At 37.6% G+C, this 24,317-nt stretch overlaps 1 protein-coding gene across 2 annotated transcripts in view; it reads left to right on the top strand.

Moving 5' to 3' along the window:
• LOC144959970 (uncharacterized) overlaps positions 1–24,317 on the top strand; it is a 49,068-nt gene that overhangs the window by 8,476 nt on the left and 16,275 nt on the right. For both annotated transcript variants that reach the window (XM_078892851.1, XM_078892852.1), the window contains exon 2: positions 21,353–21,405. In XM_078892851.1, coding sequence (XP_078748977.1) covers positions 21,376–21,405 — 30 coding nt within the window. In that variant the 5' untranslated portion in view covers positions 21,353–21,375. The remainder of the gene's footprint in view (positions 1–21,352; positions 21,406–24,317) is intronic.

Below are 24,317 nucleotides of genomic sequence, written 5' to 3' on the forward strand. Positions count from 1 at the left end.
TTCTACGTCTTCCTCCTTCTTCTTCTTCTTCCAGCTTATCCCGCATTTTGCAGGGTTGTCATGATAAATGCCACATCTCCAAGCATCTCAGTTCAAGCGTCATCTTCCTCCAGGCCCAGTTCATTGATATCATTCTTTACCTCATCCCACCATCTAGTCTTTGGGCGTCCTTTTTTCCTCTTTCCTGCTAATTGTGTCCAATACTTTCCTTCACACGCACTCCCTCTCTCGTCTCTTTACATGTCCGAACCATTTCAATCTATCTTCTCTCATCTTTATTGATGCATTCCTCACTTCAGTCAACCTTCGAATTCGTTCATTTCTTACTTTATCTTTTCTTGTCCAGCCGTGACCATCTACGTCTTCCTTGTCTCTTATTAATGATCCTACCTTTATTTCGTGGCTCTCCATCCATCTTTCTTCTTTGACATTAATGTTTTGTCAGGATTAACGTACATTTATTGGTGTTTTTGTAAATCTTTTTGGATCTCTTTTACACTGACTTGTTTGAGGCCAAAAAAAAGTCAATATTATCGTCTGCATATGCAATTTTCATGGGGAGTTCATTTTCGAAACGTAATTGGGACGAAGGTACAGATTTACGTACATCTTTTAAAGCATTTTCTTGGTAATGATAAATAAAACAGGGCTCAAACTGTCTCCTTGTAGTGTACCGATGCCAAGGAATGATTTATCCTCTGAGACATCGATTGGTTTGGTCGTTATCCAGGTTTCACTTAAAAGGAACCGGATTAATCTAACTTCATCTTCCAGAACTATTCCTTTCATAATCTTTAACAAGGTTAGGCGATTGATGATATCGAAGGCGGCAGACATATCTATTCCAGTTAGAACCATTTCTATTTTTTCTGACAGGGTTTTGGCAGCAAACCATTTGTGGGCTCAAACTACATCTGCAGTACTTCTCTCCGTTCTGAATCCGCATTGACTAAGTGACAAATAATTTTCAACAAAATTCGATTCAGTGTGATCAGGGAGAGTGGTTTTCTAATTGTATTAACGGCGTAAATGGTCTCAAAAAGTGGTAGTAGATAGTGAAGCCAAGGGAATGGAAGTGAATATCACCAAAACGGAATGCATGGTAATACAGAAAAACCCCGAAAACAACAACACCTGCAATATAACGATTCACGGCGAGCAACTTACCAACGTAGAAAGTTTTAAATACCTAGGTTCAATAGTGACAACAGATGGAAGATGTAACCGAGACATACGAGCAAGAATAGCTCAAGCCAAACAGGCCTTCATGGACCTGGGAAACATTTTAAAAAACAAACAGATGTCGTTCGGGATTAGATTCCGAGTCTTGAAGTGCTACGTGTGGCCAATCTTGTTATACGGATGCGAAAGCTGGACTACAAATGCAGAAATACAAAAGAACATTGAAGCTTTTGAAATGTGGTTCTTGAGAAGGATGCAGAGAATATCGTATACTGCACACAAAACGAACGAAGAAGTGCTAAAACAAACATACCAACAAAGGAAACTAATGCCCTTAATAGTGGATCGACAACTATCCTTTTTCGGACACATAGTAAGGAAAGATAAGAATGAATACCTGGCAAGTTGTGGAAAAATACCTGGTAAACGCGCCCGGGGGAGACAAAGAAAAACACTCATAGACCAACTGAAGGGCTTCACCAGCCTAACAAGCCAAGAGCTGTTTGAAAAGGCAAGAGACAGGGAGGAATGGAGAGAGATAATTCATGCAGTATCCGAAGCCTGGACCAGGCATGGAACCTAGAAGAAGAAGGTCTCAAATTCTTTGGAGGCCCTTTTGGTTTTCCTGGCTTTTGTATTGATATTATCATTTTTTTTTCACTAGCTTTAGATATATCAAGTTTTGTCAAAAGGATTTAAAAAAACAACAACAAAAAAAAAAACACTATAAAGCAGTGTTCCAATACAATTAAGCAGACACAAGTACACAAGATAGGGAAAACCCTTTGAATACTTACATAGTATCTATATTCGTACCTATGTAACATTGCGATGTCTCATGTAGAACGCATGAGATCTATTTGATATGTAATGATTACAGTACGGCTATGTGGTCTAGTGGTATGACACACGCTTTCGGATCGGAAGGTCCTGGCTTCGAGCCTCGCTCGGCGCAAAGTTGAGTCCTTGGAAAAGGCTCTTTACTCACATTCTCTCACCGTACTCAGGTGTAAAATGAGTACCTGGCCGTTAACAGCGTTGTCTTTGTCCGAAAAATTGTAATATCGCCTAACAGGCGTCATGTCCCGTCCTACATGTTAAATGTTGCTGTTGACCAGGGACCCCTTGTAAAGCGCTTTGAGCATATTTAGTGGATATTGCGCTATATGAAAGCTCAATTATTATTATTACAGTAATGCAGATATCTGGTGGAATTATTGGAGCTCAAAGTAATGAAGGCCAGGTAATCCTAAAAATCTGCCTCTACTTCCTGCTACTACTACTAATACTAAAATAATTATGTCGCCTTGTGAATCATTATGTAACCTTTTCATTATAAGTCCTCCGGAGGACTGGTTACATCACACTTCCTATGAGTTTGGAACCGGAAGAGTAGAAGGTGTGACGTCACGACTTCTCTGCTCTATTGTGGTGAATATTGTCAATGGTAATTCTGATACTGATGCATTGTAACAACAGGAAATTCGTTTCATGTGACATAATATATATCACTCAAATCGAAGGTTACGGTCGCTGCGGACCACAAACTACTCGTCCTGTGTTATCTATGCTGCAGCAGGGTTGCCAGATCATTTTTGAGTAAGAAGCCAAACTAGCTATAGCAGGAGGCCAGATTCCTCGGCAGGAGGCCAAATACCACCAAACCCACCTGAGCCTCGCGAAAACTCTTTAGATTTGTTAAACAATTTATTTCCCCCATTTTAGAAGAAGAAAAAAGAAAATTAATTTAAAGGAACATTCGCTGTACTCACCTTAATCAAAACACCATTTCGCCATTGCAATTTGTCACTAGATTCTGTGCATTTGTTGATATCGTTGAATTTTTCCTTTTAAGCTTAAACAACCTCATAGGTCACATATTTGAGTTGTAATCAGCGCAACGAGAAAATAACGAATAAGTGACTTGAGACTCAGAAAAAATGTCACATACAACCGAATTATCACGATGGGAATAAAAAGTTCATTCTAGAGGTCTACACACCTGGAGAACTCCTCAACAAAAGTAACCTTTTTACAAATTAAACTGAATTCAACAGGCCCGTTTCAACGAACCAAGAATCCATTATTGCTCAGCATTTTTACTACTACAAGTAAATGTGCTCGATCCCGAAGAACACTATTCGCTCTGGTTGTACATGGCAGCTGTAAACAAATTAATCATTTCTTTCGTAACTTGGAAATCCACGCAGCATTGCTTTTTGAAAACAAATATGGGCCTTTTGGGCGCGATTGCGTGATAGCAGAGATTCTATATATAGAAGCATTAGCAAATGCAATCTGTGGCGTTAGCACGTGTTGCATTTAGATATTTAGATTGCCAAATAAAATAAGTTTTACCGGTACCAAAGTAAAACGATATAACGGGGAAAGTCAGAGGAGGCCAAAAAGTTGGTCACAGGAGGCCAAGTGGCCAAACCAAATTTTGGGAGGCCAAATGGCTTAGGAAAAAGCCAAATTTCTCAAATTTGGCCACCAGAAGGCCAAACTAGCAACCCTATGCTGCAGACCGCCCGCATGGTATGTGACGGCCCTGACCTTGCATGAAAAAGGTCGAGGTGATGTCAGTGCGACCTTTTTAAAAAAATGTTTTTTACCGGTAAGGGAGTTTTCCCTGTTGTATGACTGCCTAGTATGAAGCAGAAGGCGTGACGTATCACAATTTCCTCTATTCCAATTCATAGGTCAGTGGAAGTTAGAAACCAGTTCCCGAGGAGTAACAATGAATTGATGCATTGCGTTTATCTAAAAAGCTCATAACATCCGCCAGCACGATATAACTATAGATAGTATGCGGCTGGCTAAGAATCTCATAACATTGCCATCCGGAAGTATAACGGACCAACGCACAAAACTGTGTGTAACCATGAACGTTTATAGTCAGGTTAATACAGTTCAGTGAGCATTACTCATAAACGCGGATGGCAAAAAACAATAACAAAGACCTGAGTGACGTCATCTTTGAACTATCTAAAACGTATGTATGTACCAACATTTATAGATAGAATGCGGTTGGCCAAGGAGTTCACAACATTGCCATCCGGAAGTATAACGGACCAACACACAAACTCTGTGTAACCATGAACTTTTATAGTCTGGTTAATACAGTTTAGTGAGAACAACTCACAAACGCAGATGGCAAAAACAATAACAAAGGCCTGAATGACGTCATCTGCATACTATCTATAGTCTGATTGATACAATTTAGTGAGAACTACTCACAAACAAGGCTGGCTAAAAATTAAAAACAATGACAAAAAGGCGAATGACGTCAACTTCATTCGATCTATAGGTTACATATTAAATCATAAGGTGGCAATACTATTTTCGTATCAGACTGTATATATAGTATGCGCTTGGCTAAGAAGCTCACAACATTGCCATCCGGAAGTATAACGGACCAACACACAAAACTGTGTGTAACAATGAAGTCTGGATCTGGATAAAACAGTTAAGTAGTAGTAGTAGTAGTATCATTCGGCTACACTTCTATGTTCAAGGTATCAATCCAGGTTCGGAAGTCATCATCACATTTGTTGATGGTTTCAAATCCCCCTTCAAGTTTTGTCTCTGGGCAATCTAGTACGAGGTGGTTTGCATCTTGTGGTGCCTGGTTGCACTTTGGGCATGTTGGTGATTCTTGGAGCCAAAAAACAATAACAAAGACCTGAGTCACGTCAACTTCGAACTATCTATAGGCAGATTCTTGTGATTAAGGGGAGTAAAAGGGTGAGAATCGATCATTTTTACTGACGACCAGCATTTAAGAAGGGTAGAAAATAAAATGTCATCACCCTAAAACCAGAAGATCAGTTGCACAATCTATGAATGTTATACGAGTAACTTGCAACCCTTTTTTGATGTCAATCTAATTCTATCACCTGTTGACTCAAATTAATACGAAGAAAATCTGCTAGGTCGTAATACTCAATCCTGAATTGGCCGTTGGTTTTCATTGCCCAATACGAATATAATTGATTCTACACAATTCTAGCACATCCGCAACAAAAATGATAACGTAATTTCAAACCTGTCTTGACACTCTCAAGTAATGATAATCGATCTATTCTTTTACAAAATAGGAGTGGCAGTTTAAATTGTTCCGTAAAGCCAATGTTCATTTTTTATCAACGTGCTCGAGAGCACAAGCCACGATGGATGATGATGACAGACTAACCGGTAAATCTGAAAATGATAAAACTAAATTTTACAGATTGATATACGAGTAACTTGTCAACCTTTCTTAAATTAAGGGTAATTCTATTACTCGTGGACTAAAGAAAGCTTCCTCCCAAACTATTTTTTTCTCCCCCAATACAGTAGTATAATAATTATAAAAGATGACTGTCTGTTCGTAATCACCTTTATTTCTCCGCTAGTATCGCAAGTTTCATATATTTTGGGCTATTATATGGATTATTAGCATATCAATCACCCTCGAGGAACCTGCACATATTTCATATCTAATAAGGCCGAACGCATTTATGGGTTTGATTTTATTTAACATTGTTCTAATGAAAATATTTTCCCGTTGTTTTGAGTTTGAGACTATGTATTTCCTTTATAATAATGTCCCCATGACAATTTGGGTTATCAGATCTGCAAATAAGTAAACGTCGTTCTCGACATAATACAGGTTTAAGGTAGTGGATCAGAAATACGCTTCAACATACAGTCATAACGTCACTTCCCTCGTAATGACGCATGGTAAATTAGTAACTGACTCTAAACTATCGGAACAATGGCGGACGCCCTTATGAAATATTTCTCCGACGAGTATAAAAGTGTATCCATAGGGAAGAAAAAACATTATAAATCTGATCATGTTTTGACTTTTACACATTCTGATCACAAGATAAATGACAAGTTCTAGCCAGCATGAAGAATAAAAAGTACCGATTTTCTTTGTTTAGAACCACGATGGCCGCCGTTGCTGGGCGACGTGACATCGTACTAATGAATCCAATTATGAGTAGAATAGGCGAATGTTGTAATGACTATCTTGATACAGTACTCGTTGGATTCTAGCACGCTCTCTGGAGAAGCCAAAAAGCGTGCTATAATTCGATCGTGCCGAAATCCGATGCTCATGGGAGATTACATTCGGTCACTCAGCTCAGCTCCAGTAGAGCGTGCTGGAATCTTCTTCTTCTTCTTCTTCTTCTTCTTCTTCTTCTTCTTCTTCTTCTTCTTCTTCTTCTTCTTCTTCTTCTTCTTCTTCTTCTTCTTCTTCTTCTTCTTCTTCTTCTTCTTCTTCTTCTTCTTCTTCTTCTTCTTCTTCTTCTTCTTCTTCTTCTTCTTCTTCTTCTTCTTCCTTTGATTGCCCACAATCAATTGGTTGATTATTATGGGAAATATGAAACTGCTTTCTAATCTCTCTGTATTCCTTGTTTATAATCGTTAGTCTAAAATCAATTTCCAGGGACATTCAGGGGTCGTCAACGTTAGTCAGTGATGGTTTGTGTAGGGTCTAAGTATCTGCATAGCAACTTGCCACAAAAGCATCAATTGTAGTGGCTTCGGTCACTTTAGCGTCAAGCTGGTTCCAGTCCTTGACCGTGGGTAGCAAGAAGTTACACATAAAGGTAGCCTCGGCTGGAATTCGTGGTGCAAGACTCCAGAGAGTTACTAATACAAAGAGACAGTCAGGGCAGACTGTTACCTTGTTCATATAGTTCTAGATAGAGAGTATTGCGACCATTAACTCTTCTCCCAAGTTCTTATATACACCTTTATTCTCTTTGATTCTCTTTTCTTAGCATTCTGTTTTGTTTTTGTTTTCTTTAAATCAAAAGGGGTTAGGTTCCGGTTCCCAATTTCCAAAAAAAATCGATCCACTTGACATGGAATGGCTCTCGGAAGAGGAATCGTTTCAAAACAACCTTTTCTGTAAAAATAAACCGTTATTGGCTATAATATGACTTTGTGAGCAAGAATAATTAAATTCAATAACCATTAGCTAGGGGAATACTCTTCAACAGTCGTAACGTCACTTCCTTCCTAATGACGCATGGTAACTTAGTAACACTGGCTCAACACTATCGGAACAATGGCGGACGCCCGTATGAAATATTTCCCCGGCGAGCATAAAAGCGAATCCAGAGGGGAAAGAACAACATAAATTTGATCATGTTTTGACTTTTACACATTCTGATCACAAGGCATATGAAAAGTTCTAGCCAGCATGAAGAATAAAAAGTAATGATTTTCTTTGTTTAGAACCAAGATGGCCGCCGTTGCCGGGCGGCGTGACATCAGACTACTGAATCCAATTAATTAGGGACACAAAACCCGTGAATCGTGCAAATTAGTGATGAAAGCATGCATTTTTCATTTTTAAAAGTTCGTGCTCTAAAGTTTAAATTGTGATATAGAACCAATTTCTCATTACTCCATGAGCTGAGATATTAGCAATTTAAATTGTGTAAAAATTAACGGTGGTGATGAAACTTGTCGCCTTCACAACGATATTTTGCTTTGGTGTCAGAAGTCAAAAGATCACAGACTACTGACTATTTGATTGGTACTGAGTACACCTTTGCCCTGTAGCTTAAATCGAAATCGGAAGTATAACTTATCATTTATTCATAACATACAACTGATCGAGTTCATTCATTTACAAAGTGACTAACATTAACATAATTATCAATACTATTTATTTTTAGAATCCAAAAGTATAACGATTTGGTTATTTCACATTTTACCGGTTTTGGAACGCGGAACACGAGATTGTGAAATTGAAGACATCAAAGTCGTGGTGGTCGAATACGAATACGAAGAAAAAAAAATAATTGATGATTTTTCCCCTCTCATATCTTTGTATATTCCGATAGCTTTCAAAGAATATATTTTTTATTTCCTTCATTTCTTATTAAATTAGAATTATTTGAAAAAAATAGATAGACGTCCACAAATGTGAAGATAACAACCAATGGCTGCCAGTCCGGGCTAGAATTGAATATAAAATAGCCCTTATCTGCTTTGGTGTATTTGAGTCTTCTGTCCCTCTCTACATTCAACACTTACTCCAACCATACGTAATTCTGAGAAATCTTAGATCCCGCGATTCAAAATTGTTAGCTTCTCCTAAAACTAAACTTTAATATTTTGGCGATAGGTCTCTTGTGAATTTCGGACCCACGATTTGGAATGATCCCCCTCAATCTGTGAGATTTTCGAGCTCAATAGATATTTTCAAAAAAGCCATGAAAACATATCTTTTCAGAAAATATTTACTTAATTGAATTTTAAATGTATTGTATGTTACATTTATATTGATGATGTATTGATGCCCTTTTATGCTCTTAATTGTATTTTGTTTGAATTTTATTTGAATAAAAAAAAAAAATTAAGCGCTTTGGGGTTTCGACGAAAGGCGCTATATAAATATTATTATTATTATTATTATTATTATTATTATTATTATTATTATTATTATTATTATTATTATTATTATTATTATTATTATTATTATTATTATTATTATTATTATATTATTATTATTATTATTATTGTGGTTTGCGTAATAGTATGGTTCGAATTAGATTTCATGTTGAAAATGTCCGTATCATCTTCATTTTTAACATCACCGTCATGAACATCGTCTCATCCCCAACAATACCGTGATCAAGTCACTTAACCCATTAAATCATGGCATTGCCAATGTACTAAATCTTGTACTAAATACCAAAAACTATATAATGGCAAGGTGTTGAAGTGGATTGCTCAAAATGTTTCATTTGTTAAGAGATTTTAAAAAATAATACGAGTAATTCGAATGCCGCTCTGTCAAAGCAGAAAGATTGTGGGAAATGGTACGTGAATTTTGTAGCTTAGCGTTTTACCACCTATGTTGTTTTAAGACTTTTAACAGATTAGCAAACGATAGTGACAAGCTCAATTTGTCTGTTGAAGACCGCTCTGAGGATACAGTAGAGGTCCTGAAGCAAAATGATACCAAATGGTACAAATCATGTTGCTCTCGATATACAGCCACAAACAATCAGAAGACTCGTTGTGAAAAATGAGAAATCACAAGAAAACTTGTCAAATTATCCCGATCTAGAAAATCTCTCATCTTCCCACTGTATTAGGAGGCAGAGTATGCGTTTTCCAACAGTTTACGTTATCACAAGAAATAGGACAAATGGAATGTTTTGCAACAATAAGATTCGATAATGGCAAAAGAGATGAACGAAAATATCCGTGTGGCTGCAGAAATTATAAACGTTGTCCAGATTCTCTCCATGTTATCAAAATGTGATTTGATTGCGCATGAATCTCATTATCATAAGATTTGTCATGTCCGTTATATGGACATGAAAAGAACTGCTGAATATTATCAAAACAAACAAAGCGGTCAATCTACAGTCATCAATTCTAGTTTTGACTTTGCGAAATTGTGTCTTCCTCTTCTTCTTCCTCTTCTTCTTCTTCTTCTTCTTCTTCTTCTTCTTCTTCTTCTTCTTCTTCTTCTTCTTCTTCTTCTTCTTCTTCTTCTTCTTCTTCTTCTTCTTCTTCTTCTTCTTCTTCTTCTTCTTCTTCTTCTTCTTCTTCTTCTTCTTCTTCTTTTCTTCTTCTTCTTCTTCTTCTTCTTCTTCTTCTTCTTCTTCTTCTTCTTCTTCTTCTTCTTCTTCTTCTTCTTCTCCTTCTTCTTCTTCTTCTTCTTCTCTTCTTCTTCTTTTTCTTCTTCTTCTTCTTCTTCTTCTTCTTCTTCTTCTTCTTCTTCTTCTTCTTCTTCTTCTTCTTCCTCTTCTTCTTCTTCTTCTTCTTCTTCTTCTTCTTCTTCTTCTTCTTCTTCTTCTTCTTCTTCTTCTTCTTCTTCTTCTTTTCTTCTTCCAGTCTGAAATTTCCTCGTGGAAAACTCATCAGCTTAGCATTCACAATTGCTTTACTGGGAGTTATCCAAATTGTTCCACAGTCTTATAGTTGAGGGCAGAAACGAGTGAAGATGGTAGTCCACTCTAGATTGTGGTAACATAAATTTGCCAGGTTTCCTCTTGTTCGGTTGGACGCCCTATAATGGCACCTGACTTGGTTTTTCTGACCTTTGTAAAATACATTTAGTTTATTCTTCTCTCTCCCTCTCTCTCTCTCTCTCTCTCTCTCTCTCTCTCTCTCTCTCTCTCTCTCTCTCTCTCTCCCTCCTTTCCTTCAATGGTTCCAAATGGAGTGTGATATATGGCTTTGATTTGTTTGGAGATTTTCTTGAACGAATTTATAGCTTTTTGTTGTTGTTGGACTGATTCTATTATTTACCTAATTTCGGAGGTGTGATCGGGATCCAATACCGTACTGTTATACTCGACTGTTGGTCTATATATATATATATATATATATATATATATATATATATATATATATATATATATATATATATATATATATATGTATGTATGTATATATATATATATATATATATATATATATATATATATATATATATATATATATATATATATATATATATATATATATATATATATATATATATATATATTATGCTTTATAGCATTTCTCTTTTTTGGTTAATCTTTTCAGCCGAAGAGCTTTCCTCTCAAGAATCCCGGGGTTGAGTTTGCATTTCTGTATATGTTTCAATTGTGGTCTTTCCAGGTCAGGCGATTGTTTATCGTTTCTCCGAGATAGTTTACTCTGCTGACTTCTTCTAGTGTGTTGTTGTGTATGCATATTGTGATAGTATTATCTTCCTTTTGTTTGTAATTTTCTGGAGTCAAGGTCCCAATGAAAAATTTCCGAGTCTTCCTTCTGCCTTATTGCTCTGTATAAAAGGCTGTCATCCGCAAATACAGTGCAGTCTCAGTTGAGTTCCTGGCGTCAATCAATCTTTGAGGCAAATCATTGATGTAGATAAGGAACAAGAGGGGACCCAGTACGGTACCTAGGGGCACAGCTGTAGTACTGGAGCGGACTCTGACATTGCTCTTTCAGTTGTTTACGGTTAATAAATAAGAAAATCCATTATCCAGTCGTGTGTGTTACTCATGATTCCATATCTCCGCAGTTTAATAGCCAGAGTATGGTGATGGATTTTATCAAACGCTTTACTAAAGTCTAATAAGATAGCATCTGTTAGGAGTTGTTGATTCATGTTTTCTGCTAGGTTGCTGCAAGTTGTTATTCGTTATGTTTCACAAAAGCGCTACTTTCTGGAGCCATGCTGTATATAAAACATTCAAGTACATATATAACAGAGCAAAGAAAGATTTCATAAATTGCCAGAATTAATCAAGATGTATAGCAAAGGATGCTGTGGAAGAGGTTGCACCCAGTCGTCTGTTCACCCAACCAGGTTCAGAGACAAACTCCAGTCGGTACTACCATAGAGAATACAGGACTAGAGACGACAACAGGTAGGAAAACGTCATCTAAAGTGGCTAGTCAGAGGTGGGAGCGCCGCCATTTTCTTTTTTAGGCAACCAGGGACGCTGTGCGATTTAATCTCTATATGAATGACTTTGACTGAGCTCGATTAACCTTGATTTGTGGACGTAAAATAGAAAAAAAAGGCCAGGTTTATGATGATAAACCAAATTAGACATATTAACCTACACTTTTACTTGTACATTTTAGACTTGGCTCCAATGAACGGGTTTATATTAATAACTTTAAAAAATATTATGAATAATTTATAACTCCCTTATTTGTGGGGCGATTTTGTCATTCGTGGTATCAATTTTATTGTAATAAAGAGATAGGAACTTGAGAGTTATTTTTTCTGACGCGAAATTATTACTTTGTAATTTTAGCACTAAGAAAAGTAGTTGATAAATAAATTCGGTACACCTCTTTGATCTACCGTCCATTCGTGTAGAATTGTGAATCTCACCGTCGATGAATAACGCTATTGTTACGCAAGGAATGTAACACCTTTTTGAGTAGGTCTAAAAGCTAAAATCTTAAGTAAAAAATATAATTCTGAGGAATTGATACACAGCATCTTTATTTTGTTTATCTGCTGAGCACACATTTACTTATACGATTATTCACTGTTGTTTCTGTTTTTTCAATTGTCTTGGTCAAATATATATTTAAAAGTGCAAGTAAAGCTTGTATTATAAAATTCAGGAATTAATAATAATAATAATAAATGGCATTTATATAGCGCTTTACCCCGTTGTCACAGGCTCTAAGCGCTTTACAGTGATATAAAACAAAACATATTACAGTGAGACAAGTGTGAAGGAAACGTGATACGAATTCAATTTAACAACAACAAAATATGAAAATAATATTGCAACATTATGACGTAAAAAGATAAAACTTTAAGCGAGATTTGAACGTTGTCAACGAATCCGAGCATCTCACGTGTGACGGGAGAGAGTTCCAAAAATGGGGGGCCGAAAATTGAAAAGACTGTTCACCTATTTTACGCAATGGCTTAGGCTTGACAAGGATTGATTGGTCATTGCTTGACCTCAAGTTTCTATTGGGGACATATATGTTTAGAAGGTCTTTAATATAGGAGGGACTGTTCGTGCTCAGGGATTTGTAGACAACAGTACAAATCTTATAGGCAACTCTTTTTTCAACAGGAAGCCAATGTAACTCACGGAGAAGAAGAGTTGCTGACGGGTATTTTTTGTTATTGCGTACAATGAGCCTGGCTGCGTTATTTTGAGCAACCTGAAGTTTGCTAATTTTGTCTTTAGTTAAATTCGCCCAAAGGGAGTTACAATAGTCCAATTTAGATAAAACCAAGGAATTAATTAAAAGTTCTGTTATATGCTTCGGTATTAAATTACGAATTTTGCTTATTTTTTTCATTTCTATGTACATAGATTGTATGGTGTTATTCACGTGGCTTGTCATGGAAAGATCTTTATCAATGATGACGCCAAGGTTTTTTGCTTTATTTGAAAATTCTATTGTGCTATTTCCGAGAGTAATTAGTGATTTATTTGCCTGTTTAAGGATACTCGGTCTTCCACACATTAAAATCTCAGTTTTACTATCATTTAATTTTAACTTATTGTGGTACATCCAAGATTTAATCTCATTAAAAAAGCTCGTAATTCGTTGTATTAAGAACTGTAAATTACTAAGGGGTGCTGAATCATATATTTGCGTATCATCTGCATAAAAATGATAACTCAGATTGAATCTGGATATCACACTAGAAAGGGGCTGCATATATACAGTAAAAAGGACAGGGCCAAGAACAGAGCCTTGTGGCACTCCAAAATTTAGTAAAACTTGTTCTGACTGAACACCATTCACCACGACAGTCTGCCATCGATCCTGTAAATATGATGTAAACCATTTAAGGGCAATTCCTTTTATGCCGAACGTATTTTCTAGTCTTCTTAACAAAATGTCATGGTCAATGGTGTCAAAGGCAGCTGAAAGATCTAAAAGGCATAATACATTGATATTGTTAGCATCAGCATTACATAACAAGTCATTAAAGATTTTAAGAAGCGCCGTTTCAGTACTGTGTTGATGGTTGTAGGCTGACTGAAAGGGTTGTTCCAAACTGTTGTTCTTAAGATGAGATGTTAATTGTGTAAGAACTACCTTCTCCAAAAGTTTTGACAAAAAAGGTAAATTTGATACAGGACGATAATTGTTTAATATATTGTGGTCTAGTGATGGTTTCTTCAGAAGTGGTTTGACGAGGGCACTTTTAAAGCACGATGGAACTTCGCCAGTCAGTATGGATGTATTTATGATTGATGTAATGGATGGTAATAATGTATCGATGGAGCTGGCCAAAAACTGTGCTGGTAGGGGATCAAGGTCGCAGGATTTAATGGGGGCTTTTTTTATCAACTCGTTTATGAAACTAGGTGAAACTGGTTGGAACTTGTCTAAAGGGGTACCACAGAATGTATTTGTATCTATAAATGGTTCATGCCGATCTAGTTCTGAACGAATGTTATGGATTTTGTCTTTAAAAAAGTTGACAAATGTGTCTGGCAAGTCTCTTTGATTGGTTGTAGATGGTAATGAAGTGCATCTTTCACGTCCAAGTAGATCATTGCAGATGTTAAATAATTGTTTACAAGATTTAGAAGTTTCAAATTTTGAAAGAAAATACGTGGTCTTTGCCTTTTTTATGGTTGTCTTCCAGGCACGAAATGCGCTCTTGAATATTTCACGATGAATCATGAGGCCTGATGTTTTCAGCAGTCTTTCTGCTCTCCGACACTTCGTTTTAGCTTCTTTAACGTCCGACGTATACCACGGAGCATACTTGCGGTTGGTGACGGTCCTTGTTTGGAATGGCGCATGTTTGTCAAGCGTTTCAATGAGACAACTATTCCACTGGTCTGGAGAAATAATTGAATTTTTAGTAAGTTTTGTTTCTAAATCGCCTCTGAAATTGTCCAAATTAATGCCTTTAATGTTTCTGGTTGATGTGGTGGTGGTTTCTTGGCATGGTTTTGAAACGTCAAGATTGAAAGAAATGAGGGAGTGGTCCGAAAAGGGGAGATAATCGACGGTGGCGTTGGTTTTTTGGAACTCTGAATTTTCTACAATTACCCAATCTAAAATATGACCAGCAGAGTGGGTTGGCGTTGTTACGATCTGGCACATGTTGTTCTCTGATAATGACTCGTGCAATTTGGCGGTTTCTGTGACGTTGTCGAAGTGAAAATTAAAGTCGCCGAGTATAATTGAATGGCCAGGACGCGTGTGTTGCAAAGTTAGCATCTCGTTGATTTCCTTCCTAACATCAGGTAATTTTATTTTGTTTTTCTTGTTTGCTGGCGGTCGGTAGATGCAGTTGAAGTTGTATCTTGTATTCTGGAGGGATAATCTAAGATCAATGGCCTCCATTGTTTTGCAGCGCATTTCGATGATTTCCACATGTTTACATAATTTTGTTTTATAAAATACGCCAATGCCACCCCCTCGCTGATCTTTCCTTGGATACGATCTAAATTGGTACCCAGGGGGTGTCATAGCTTTTTCAACTGGGTCGTCTCCAGACTGTGAGAGCCATGTCTCTACTATAAATAGAATATCGAAGTTCTTCTCCGTTAATAAATCGTTTAATTCTTCGGTTTTGTTACGGCAGGACTGTGCATTCAGAAGACCAATAACAATGTTATTGTTGTCGTCAGGCGTCATGTTCCGTCCTACATGTTAAATGTTGCTGTTGACCAGGGACCCCTTGTAAAGCGCTTTGAGCACATTTAGTGGATATTGCGCTATATAAAAGCTCAATTGTTTTTTTTTAGACCTTCTTCTGTTATTCACTTTTCAGATGATAATTCAACGATAATGACTTTGAGTCGATAGACAAAAGCTGTTCTTGTCGGCTATATATTTATGTTTTAATACAGTATAATATAATCTGTAGTAGCAACGTTTTGCCGTTCCCGACAATCAACGTAACATATTGTTATCTGTCTTGTAATTTCCACTATTTTTACACGTGTATATCTATCAACATTTAATTCATTACTATTGTACAGCTGAAATCTAGATTGTTACTTTTACCGGTATAAATACAAACTAATATTTCAGGTTCCCCTTTTCCGACCCCGAGCGACTCATTCAGTGGATTAGCCGCGTGTCACGCCAAGATACATGTGGAAACCCACGGAAACCTACAAAATACTCTAAGATTTGCAGTGATCACTTCGTTCCTGGAGTTTATGAGCTTGACACTGAAAGAAAAGTCTTACGCAATAGTGCAGTTCCGTCTTTATTTCCTTCCCACCCTAGTCATAAGCAACCAACACCTAAACCTCGTCGAAAATCCCCCAAAAAACGTTCTTTTCAAGCTGACGTCAACTGCACTTTCAACCATGAAAGTGACACAGAGGTGTCCGCAAAATGTAGCAGAGTAATGATAGACCATTGCTATACAAACCAACCAGTTGAAACGAATACAGAATTGGAAAATTTAAGAGACAATCTTGAAAAGGCTAAGTCAGTCATTAAAGAGAAAGGGAAGACAAGTGTCCTCGCCAGAAATTAAAGAGAAGAGACGCCACCATATCGAGCATCGAGCATCCTAGATGAAATGGAGGAAATAAAATTGCTCTCATCATAAACAGAAGACAATCAGACACATCAACTAATAAAAGAAGCCTGTCGACTATTCTGCAATATCATATATCACCATCACGAACGGCTAATAAGGGACATATACATCCACAAAGACATCGGCACACAACGTCACAGTCTGACGAAAAGGATTATTTTCCTTAATCAATAAACAACTTCATTGGATTTAAAGCAAATCGGAATTCATTTAAAATGACAAGGTTTGTTATCTAAGAACGATGGAGTTGTTGGGAAAGTATGTTATATTAATAATCTTCTTGATCAATTTGAAACCCGTCTTAACATCAACACCTTCTTCTTCTTCTAGGTTCCATGCCTGGTCCAGGCTTCGGATACTGCATGAATTATCTCTCTCCATTCCTCCTGTCTCTTGCTTTTTCAAACAGCTCTTGGATTGTTAGGTTGGTGAAGCCCTTCGGTTGGTCTATGAATGTTTTTCTTTGTCTCCCCCGGGCGCGTTTACCAGGTATTTTTCCACAACTTACCAGGTATTCATTCTTATCTTTCCTTACTATGTGTCCGAAAAAGGATAGTTGTCGATCCGCTATTAAGGGCATTAGTTTCCTTTGTTGGTATGTTTGTTTTAGCACTTCTTCGTTCGTTTTGTGTGCATTATACGATATTCTCTGCATCCTTCTCAAGCACCACATTTCAAAAGCTTCAATGTTCTTTTGTGTTTCTGCATTTTAGTAGTCCAGCTTTCGCATCCGTATAACAAGATTGGCCACACGTAGCACTTCAAGACTCGGAATCTAATCCCGAACGACATCTGTTTGTTTTTCAAAATGTTTCCCAGGTCCATGAAGGCCTGTTTGGATTCTTGCTCGTATGTCTCTGTTACATCTTCCATCTGTTGTCACTATTGAACCTAGGTATTTAAAACTTTCTACGTTGGTAAGTTGCTCGCCGTGAATCGTTATATTGCAGGTGTTGTTGTTTTCGGGGTTTTTCTGTATTACCATGCATTCCGTTTTGGTGATATTCACTTCCATTCCCTTGGCTTCACTATCTACTACCACCTTGTCAACAATCTTTTGAAGTTGGATTTCTGATATTGCAATGAGTACCGTATCGTCTGCGTATCTTATATTATTTATGTTGTGACCTCCTACTTTTATTCCCTCCATATTAGTTATGCCCCTCATGATTGTTTCTTGGTATAGATTAAACAGATCTGGTGAGGCAACACACCTTGACGGACTCCTTTCTTAATAGGAATGGAATTTCCTGTAGAGTTTCCGATTTTGATAGATGCCTGCTGGGTGTAGTATAATGTTTGCATGAGTCTGAGGTCTTTCTCATCAGCGCCAATGGAGTGCAGTTGTTTTAGTATTTCTTCGTGGCGTACTCTATCAAAAGCTTTTTTGTAGTCGACAAAACAGAGGTACAGTGGGGTCTGAACCTGTATAGCTCTTTCACTTAAAACACGGAGGAGGTATATTGCGTTCCTTGTCCCTCTGTCAGGTTGGAATCCATATTGTTCTTCTGCGATTTCGGGGTTAATCTTATTCCTTAGCCTGTTGATAATTATACGCAACAGTATTTTGTTGATGTGGCTTATTAAACTTATAGTTCTAAAATTTTCGCATCTGACTGCACCTGCTTTCTTTGGTATTGCTATGAAAATAGAGTTACAGAGATCTTCTGGAATTTTCCCAGTGTTGTATATATTGTTGAATAATATGTGAAGTTCATCAATTGCTAGATCCCCTAGGCTTTTTAATACCTCTACAGATATTTCATCAGGGCCTGTTGCTTTACCATCCCTCATTCGTTCCATGGCATGTTCAATTTCACTTTTGGTGATGTTTGGTCCGCTTAATGGTTCTTTGAATTTCAGTGGTGGTTCATTTCTATTTGGATCATTGTACAGTTCGCCTATGTATTCTACCTATCGGCTTTCTATATGTTGTTCTTCAAATAGCAGTTCCCCTTGTTTGTTTTGGATACAACTTCCTGCTGCTTTGCTTTTCCTTTTCCCTGATAGTTCTTTTATTCTTTGGTGAGCTTGTTGGGGGTTGGGTTTGTATTCTCTTTCGATTTCGCAGCATTTCCAGTCTAGATAGTTCTCGTGTGCCTCGATGCATTTGGATTTAATGTGGTTGTTCAATGTTTGGTATTCTGCAGACCCTCTGTTGCATTTTCGTCTTTCTTCAAATAGGTTTAGAATTTCATTTGTCATCCATTCCTTTTTGCTGTTTATTTGAGCTATTGGTAAATGCTTTTCTGCAGTTGCTTTGACACACTTTTGGAATATATCAAATTGTTTTTCACCTTTTTCGTTATCAGGTTCACTTTGGCTTTGTATCATGAGTGCATTTTCAAATTCTTCTCTCATTTTTGTTTGTATGCCATTGTCTTTGCATAACCTGTAATCCCTCTTTATTCTACCAGCTGTTCTCTGAATAGCTTTAAACTTTATCCTTACTGTACAAACAACTGGGACATGGTCACTGTCTACATCGGCGCCTGGGTAGGTTTTGCAATTTAATATGCCATTTCTGAATCAACACCAACAACGACTAAAACGAAGGACAAAATACTTTTGCAAGCGGGGCGGTGCGTGATAAACAACCACTTAGCAACCCTCCTCTTGCCACAATGGACATGGCGGCCAGCGCTCCAGTCTCGGCACGCGAGCAGGTAGTTAAAATGTGCAGCTTCTTGAATTCAAGTCAATCAATTTTTTCCTCGGGAATCGTAATCTACGTCATGTTCTATAAATAGCAACAGAAGAGCCAATGAAAGGCCGAGTTCTACTCGGACGAAGTCGCAGTGGCAAATGGCAAATGGAAGTGGAAAAGACTTGGGTTGCCTCCAAGAGCAGGGTTGCCATTTTGGCCCTTTTTAGGACCAAATCCGAGATTTTTGGCCCTTTTCAAACACAGTTGGCCCCTCATATATCAGTTGGCCCTTTGGCCCTTTTTTGGCCCCTTTTGGATAGTGATTGCCCCAAACGAACCCAACTACATAGCCTTTAGTTCAAAATGAATTTTGTTCAATTTATCCACATCAAGAAAACTGATATGTGCATGCACACATCGATATCCGTAGTATTACTGATTTGAGTGTTTGAGACATTGATCTGGCACCAAAACCCTCCTCGACCTGTCTCTGCAAGTGCTGAGTGCTGATTAATTCCACGAGGCAAGGAATCTGACAACGGACGGCGATGACTTGGAGTTCGGAAATTGAGAGGGGGGTTGCGTCCGGTCGGCACTTAACACCGTGCCCTCCCACTCCCCAAATGCCTTTATGATTGAAAAACAATGGAACTGCCTAGTTCGTGGAATTTGGGTACAAGTTCACAAATGAGTGTAGTAAATATGTACTGGAATTTGTAGCCAATGAACAGCAACGCCAAAGTGTGGAGGAAAGGGTGCGTCACACAAAAGAAAGATGCCTGTCCAGGTTAGAGGTTGCTTGTGAGCAAGTCAAACTAAGACTTCCATCGACAAAGGATATGTTCAAAGGACTCAGTCAGCTTAGTCCAACAAAAGTCCTTAACCAAGTGGACAAACCTGCATTCAGCAGCCTACCGTTCCTTCATTTGTTTAAATCAGATTTGGTAGAGGATCAATACAGACGTCTCACTTTTATTGACTGGTCAGATGTGGAAGCCTTCAAAACCACAGGACTCCCAAGTGACACCCATAAATTTTGGTTTGGAGTTATGAAAACACCTGGATTTGAAGACCTAGGTCAATATGTGATGAATTGCCTCATTGTTCCGAGCAGCAATGAAGTCATCGAGCGTGTCTTCTCATTGGTAACGGCCACAAAAACAAAGCCCCGCAACCGAATGGGAGTACTTTGTCTTGATGCAATAATCAGGATCAAATCTCATCTTCAGCAACGATCCAAATGCTGTAAAGATTTTGTGGCCACAAGCAAGATGATTGCACTCCATAACACAAAGGTGTTGTACACCCAATCAGATGAGAAGGATGAGGAACAGCAGGAAGAGTGCATTCAGCAATTCCTGTAGATTGGATAACGAATATTTAAGTTAAATGTAAATACTTTATTTTCTTTTCCACTTTGAATGTATTTAAACGTAAATAGAACTTTATTTCTAGAATTATTCGTTCATTCATATAAGTTGTGATTAATTGGAATGACATGCCGTGAAAATATACAAAATTAGTATCATTGAGCTATGGAAACCCACAATGTCGTCGAAAAGTACAGGATCACTCAGGTCTGTGATAAGGAAAATGTGTCCCAAGTTGAAACAATGGAAGTAATCACTTCAAAATTTTGTATGGCAAAACTGTACACTTTGTGGACCAAGGCCACCCACCCACCAACCATCCTTCACCAAGAGCAGTTATGGCAACCCTTTGGCTATGTACAATCTGAGTCTGGCAACATGCATACGACCCCCCCTTTGCACGTAAGCTCACTCCTCTTTATAGAGCAGTAAAGTTAGGTGCCCCTAACGTAAACAATAACAAGTTGCTAGTGATTTCCGTTAGGGACCGGAACAATTTACGCACAATATAGGTCTCCCAATTTTGTAGTTTGAGTTGTAGGCAATACACTTTCAGTATTGAAAATATGTTTACATAAAATCTAACAGTTGCAGAAATAATAATATAAGGCTAAATTATTATGAAAATCAGGCTCCGAATAATTCTCGTTTTGTTCACACCAGCGCAATAATTTGCTTTGGTCTAAAAATAGATAGACTGTAACTTTTGATAAATTTTAGAAAATTTTACCTTTTGTTCCATAAAATATCCATATCTAGACATTATTTGATGCATGATCGAGTATTTATGAATATGTGTTTCTTTTGCCACCTAACAGCCAAATTTTAAAGGTTATTTTTTTTCTATTATTTACATTGGAACGTGAGCTGTCAAGACAGGAACATGTGGTTTGCCACGTGCTTCTCGACCTTTGTTTACGTCTTGGGCACCTAACTTTACTGCTCTATTGTTCACACATGTTTGTATGATTATCTGTATTCGGATATACATTCTGTAACGTTTAGTAAACATTTTCCGTATTTTGGCCCCAAACCGTCTCATTTGGTCCTTTTCTTGTCAAAATCTGGTCCCACGACAAAAAATCACCTGGCAACCCTGTCCAAGAGTAAAAAGTAAAAGAATAGTAAAGAAAGCCCGAATGGCGGATATTGGGAAAATGAAAATGAAGGTAATCAAAAGCTCAAGTCTGAAAGCTTTATTATAGTCATTTATTGCTTTTGGTAGTAGATACGTGCAACTACGAGTTAGTTAATGATGTAACGAGATACTGGTACAGTACAACACTGTTTTATTTCAGAGACGTCATAGTCATAGGCAGGAAGTAAAACAAAATTTTCTATCAACATGTCTATTAGATGTATAATAATAATAATAAAGGCATAGGAGATAAGATATACTTTATTGAACATCCGTGTGAGGAAATTATAATTCGGGAGACCTTCCATAAGCTACTACATCCCAAGTATTCTTGTTCTAATAGGGGGTTTGTGAGGGGAAATCTTTTTTTTTTTTTTTTTTTTTAAGTCTCTCCCCTCCCAAACCCCTCCTACACTCCTACACTTGAACTTCTACTTCTGGGGTTTGGGAGGGGGGAGACTTAAAAAAAAGTTTCCCCCCTCCCAAAACCCCTACTAGAACAAGAATACTTGGGATGTAAAAGCTTATGGAATGTCTCCCGATTTCGCGACGGAATCACTGTTCACAGTTGTACATTATTAATAGGCGTCTATTCTATTATGAAGTGTCAATTGCCAAGGCCAAGGAGTGAGTCCTTGGTAGTTGACGGTTCATCAATTGCCAAGGAGTCAAATTGGAACTCTTCAGCCGCATGTGGTGATTTCAGTCGGGCCTCACTCACTCAGTTGCATGTGGTGATTTCAGTCAAGCCTCGATTTGCGCGCATACGAATCTCGAACCCCATCACTTTCTTTTCTTCCATTCGCCATTCACTCATTCCTTGTCAATCGTTGTGGAAAGGATCAAGTCCACACTTGTTGGCATTTGTTTTTAATTTTTATGTCTTTTCACGAATTCCAAGATGAGTTAAAATATCAAACAAAAATTACTGTTGATTTCGGATTCAGCGGGGGAAAAAAAACAGAAGGACGAGGTGGCAAATCCCTGCCAAGATGTCCTAGATTAAAAAAGAAAAGTAAGATTTCCTTTATTTTAAAGGAAATATACTGCACATCGTCTTAATACGGAATAATTAACGTAAAACATTTGTGCAACAAGATCAATCCGTGGCATTAATAGTAAATAGTTGATGATCTACCAACTGGCAAGGTCCGTAACAAAAAGGAAAATGAGAGAGAGAGAGAGAGGGGGATGACAGAGAAATACATACACAGAGGAAAAAATGGCAGAGAGGGAAAAGAGAAAATGACAGAGAGAGAGAGAGAGAGAGTGTGTGTGTGATAGAGAAAAAAAAAGAGAAAATGACACAGAGAGAGAAAGAAGAGTAAAAGAGAGTATTAATTAATATTAATACATAACATCACTCTGTGGCAATGCATCACTTCGTGACACTAAAGGTACTCCGTGGCAGTTAAAAGTACACATGCGTAGTTGATGAACTGACACGGTCCTTGGCAATTGACGATTTGACAATTGTCAAGGTCCTTGGCAATTGACGCTACCATTCTATTATTATTTATTTTCTTAGAAATATGATTAGGCTAGATATTATTGGGAGGCCTTCCGAATCCGAAAGCTCCATAGCGTTAAGGGAAACAACTAAAATATTCCCTCAATTAACCCTAAGAACAAATATAAACTAGTACCTTTAACTAACCCTAATAGGAAAAACAAACACCCTATCACCCTATAATATCCTCTGACCTCGAGCTAGCCCTTTAGAAAAAAAAACAACCTAGGACTGCTTTGCACTACCATTCAAAACTTCACAAATCAAAATGGCGGCCGAGAATCAAAACTGGTCAAATTAGGGAATTTTAAACTTTCACAAATCTATCAAGGTTTGCTCTAGCGTTTTAAAAATGATTCTATGTGAGGACAAATTGAATAAATGAACACATGACAAATGATCCTCGGTGAAAATACAAATTGAAAGAAATGCTAGCGCAAGGAGCTTTCGGAAGGTCTCCCTTATTATTTTGCGTTTCGATTGGGGTCGTGGATAGCTAATACGGTACAGTCAACAGTCACGATCTCCCCGGCCAGGCGGAGTTGTCGTGGGTTTGAGCCCCCATCACTGCCACAAAGTTTTTATTCTCAGTTGTCTTCTGGTACTTTCTGTATATTATTTCTAAGCAGTAAAAGGTTGTATGAATATACTTATTCAATCACTTCTCCATAATATTATCATTTTTTTTGTGTTGCTATGTGGTCTTCTGGTATGACACTCGCTTTTGGATTGGAAGGTCCTGGGTTCGAGCCTATCTTGGTGCATAGTTGAGTCTCTTTACTAACATTCTCTCACCATACTCGGTGTAAAATAAGTACATAGCTGTCAACAGCGTTGTCTCTTTCGGAAAAATAAATTGTAATATCGTCTAATAGGCATTATGTCTCGTTCTACATGTTCGTCTTGCTTTCTGTCTTTGTCTTGTAATGAAATTACTTGGTTTTGTCCTGGCCCTGGGGGATGCACTGGCTGAGAGGGAAACAGTCAAATATATAGTTGGAGTTTTGGGGGATGATATTTCTTTGTCTTGTAATCATCTCTCTGTTACGCACTACATTTTGTTTTGCAAACATATTATATATGATTTGAAAAATTTGAGTGTATTCCTCTTAGTGGGGACCTGTACTTGTGTCTGGATAAAACTTTTAGGTGATCTCAAACCAAGTACTTTCATAGTGTGCTCTTGGAATCTACACCTGTTTCTTATTTGAACCAATTCCCCTTTGACTTACCTTTTCTTGGATGCTTGAATTGTAATTCTAGAACTTTTTACTATCCCATTTTCTTCCTTTTTACTGGTACTGATAGAATCTCTCTGTGGAGTGGATGAGATTCATCTATAATGACTGTTGATTTTTAATCACATGATTTCAGATAAAAATAATCAAAGTCAAAAGAAGGAAATTTTAACATTTTCTGGCAGTGTTTCAAAA

This window comes from Berghia stephanieae, chromosome 14 (assembly GCF_034508935.2).
Source record: "Berghia stephanieae isolate SIO BIC M18660-M18661 chromosome 14, UCSD_Bste_1.3, whole genome shotgun sequence".
Taxonomy (NCBI): Eukaryota; Metazoa; Mollusca; class Gastropoda; order Nudibranchia; family Aeolidiidae; genus Berghia; species Berghia stephanieae.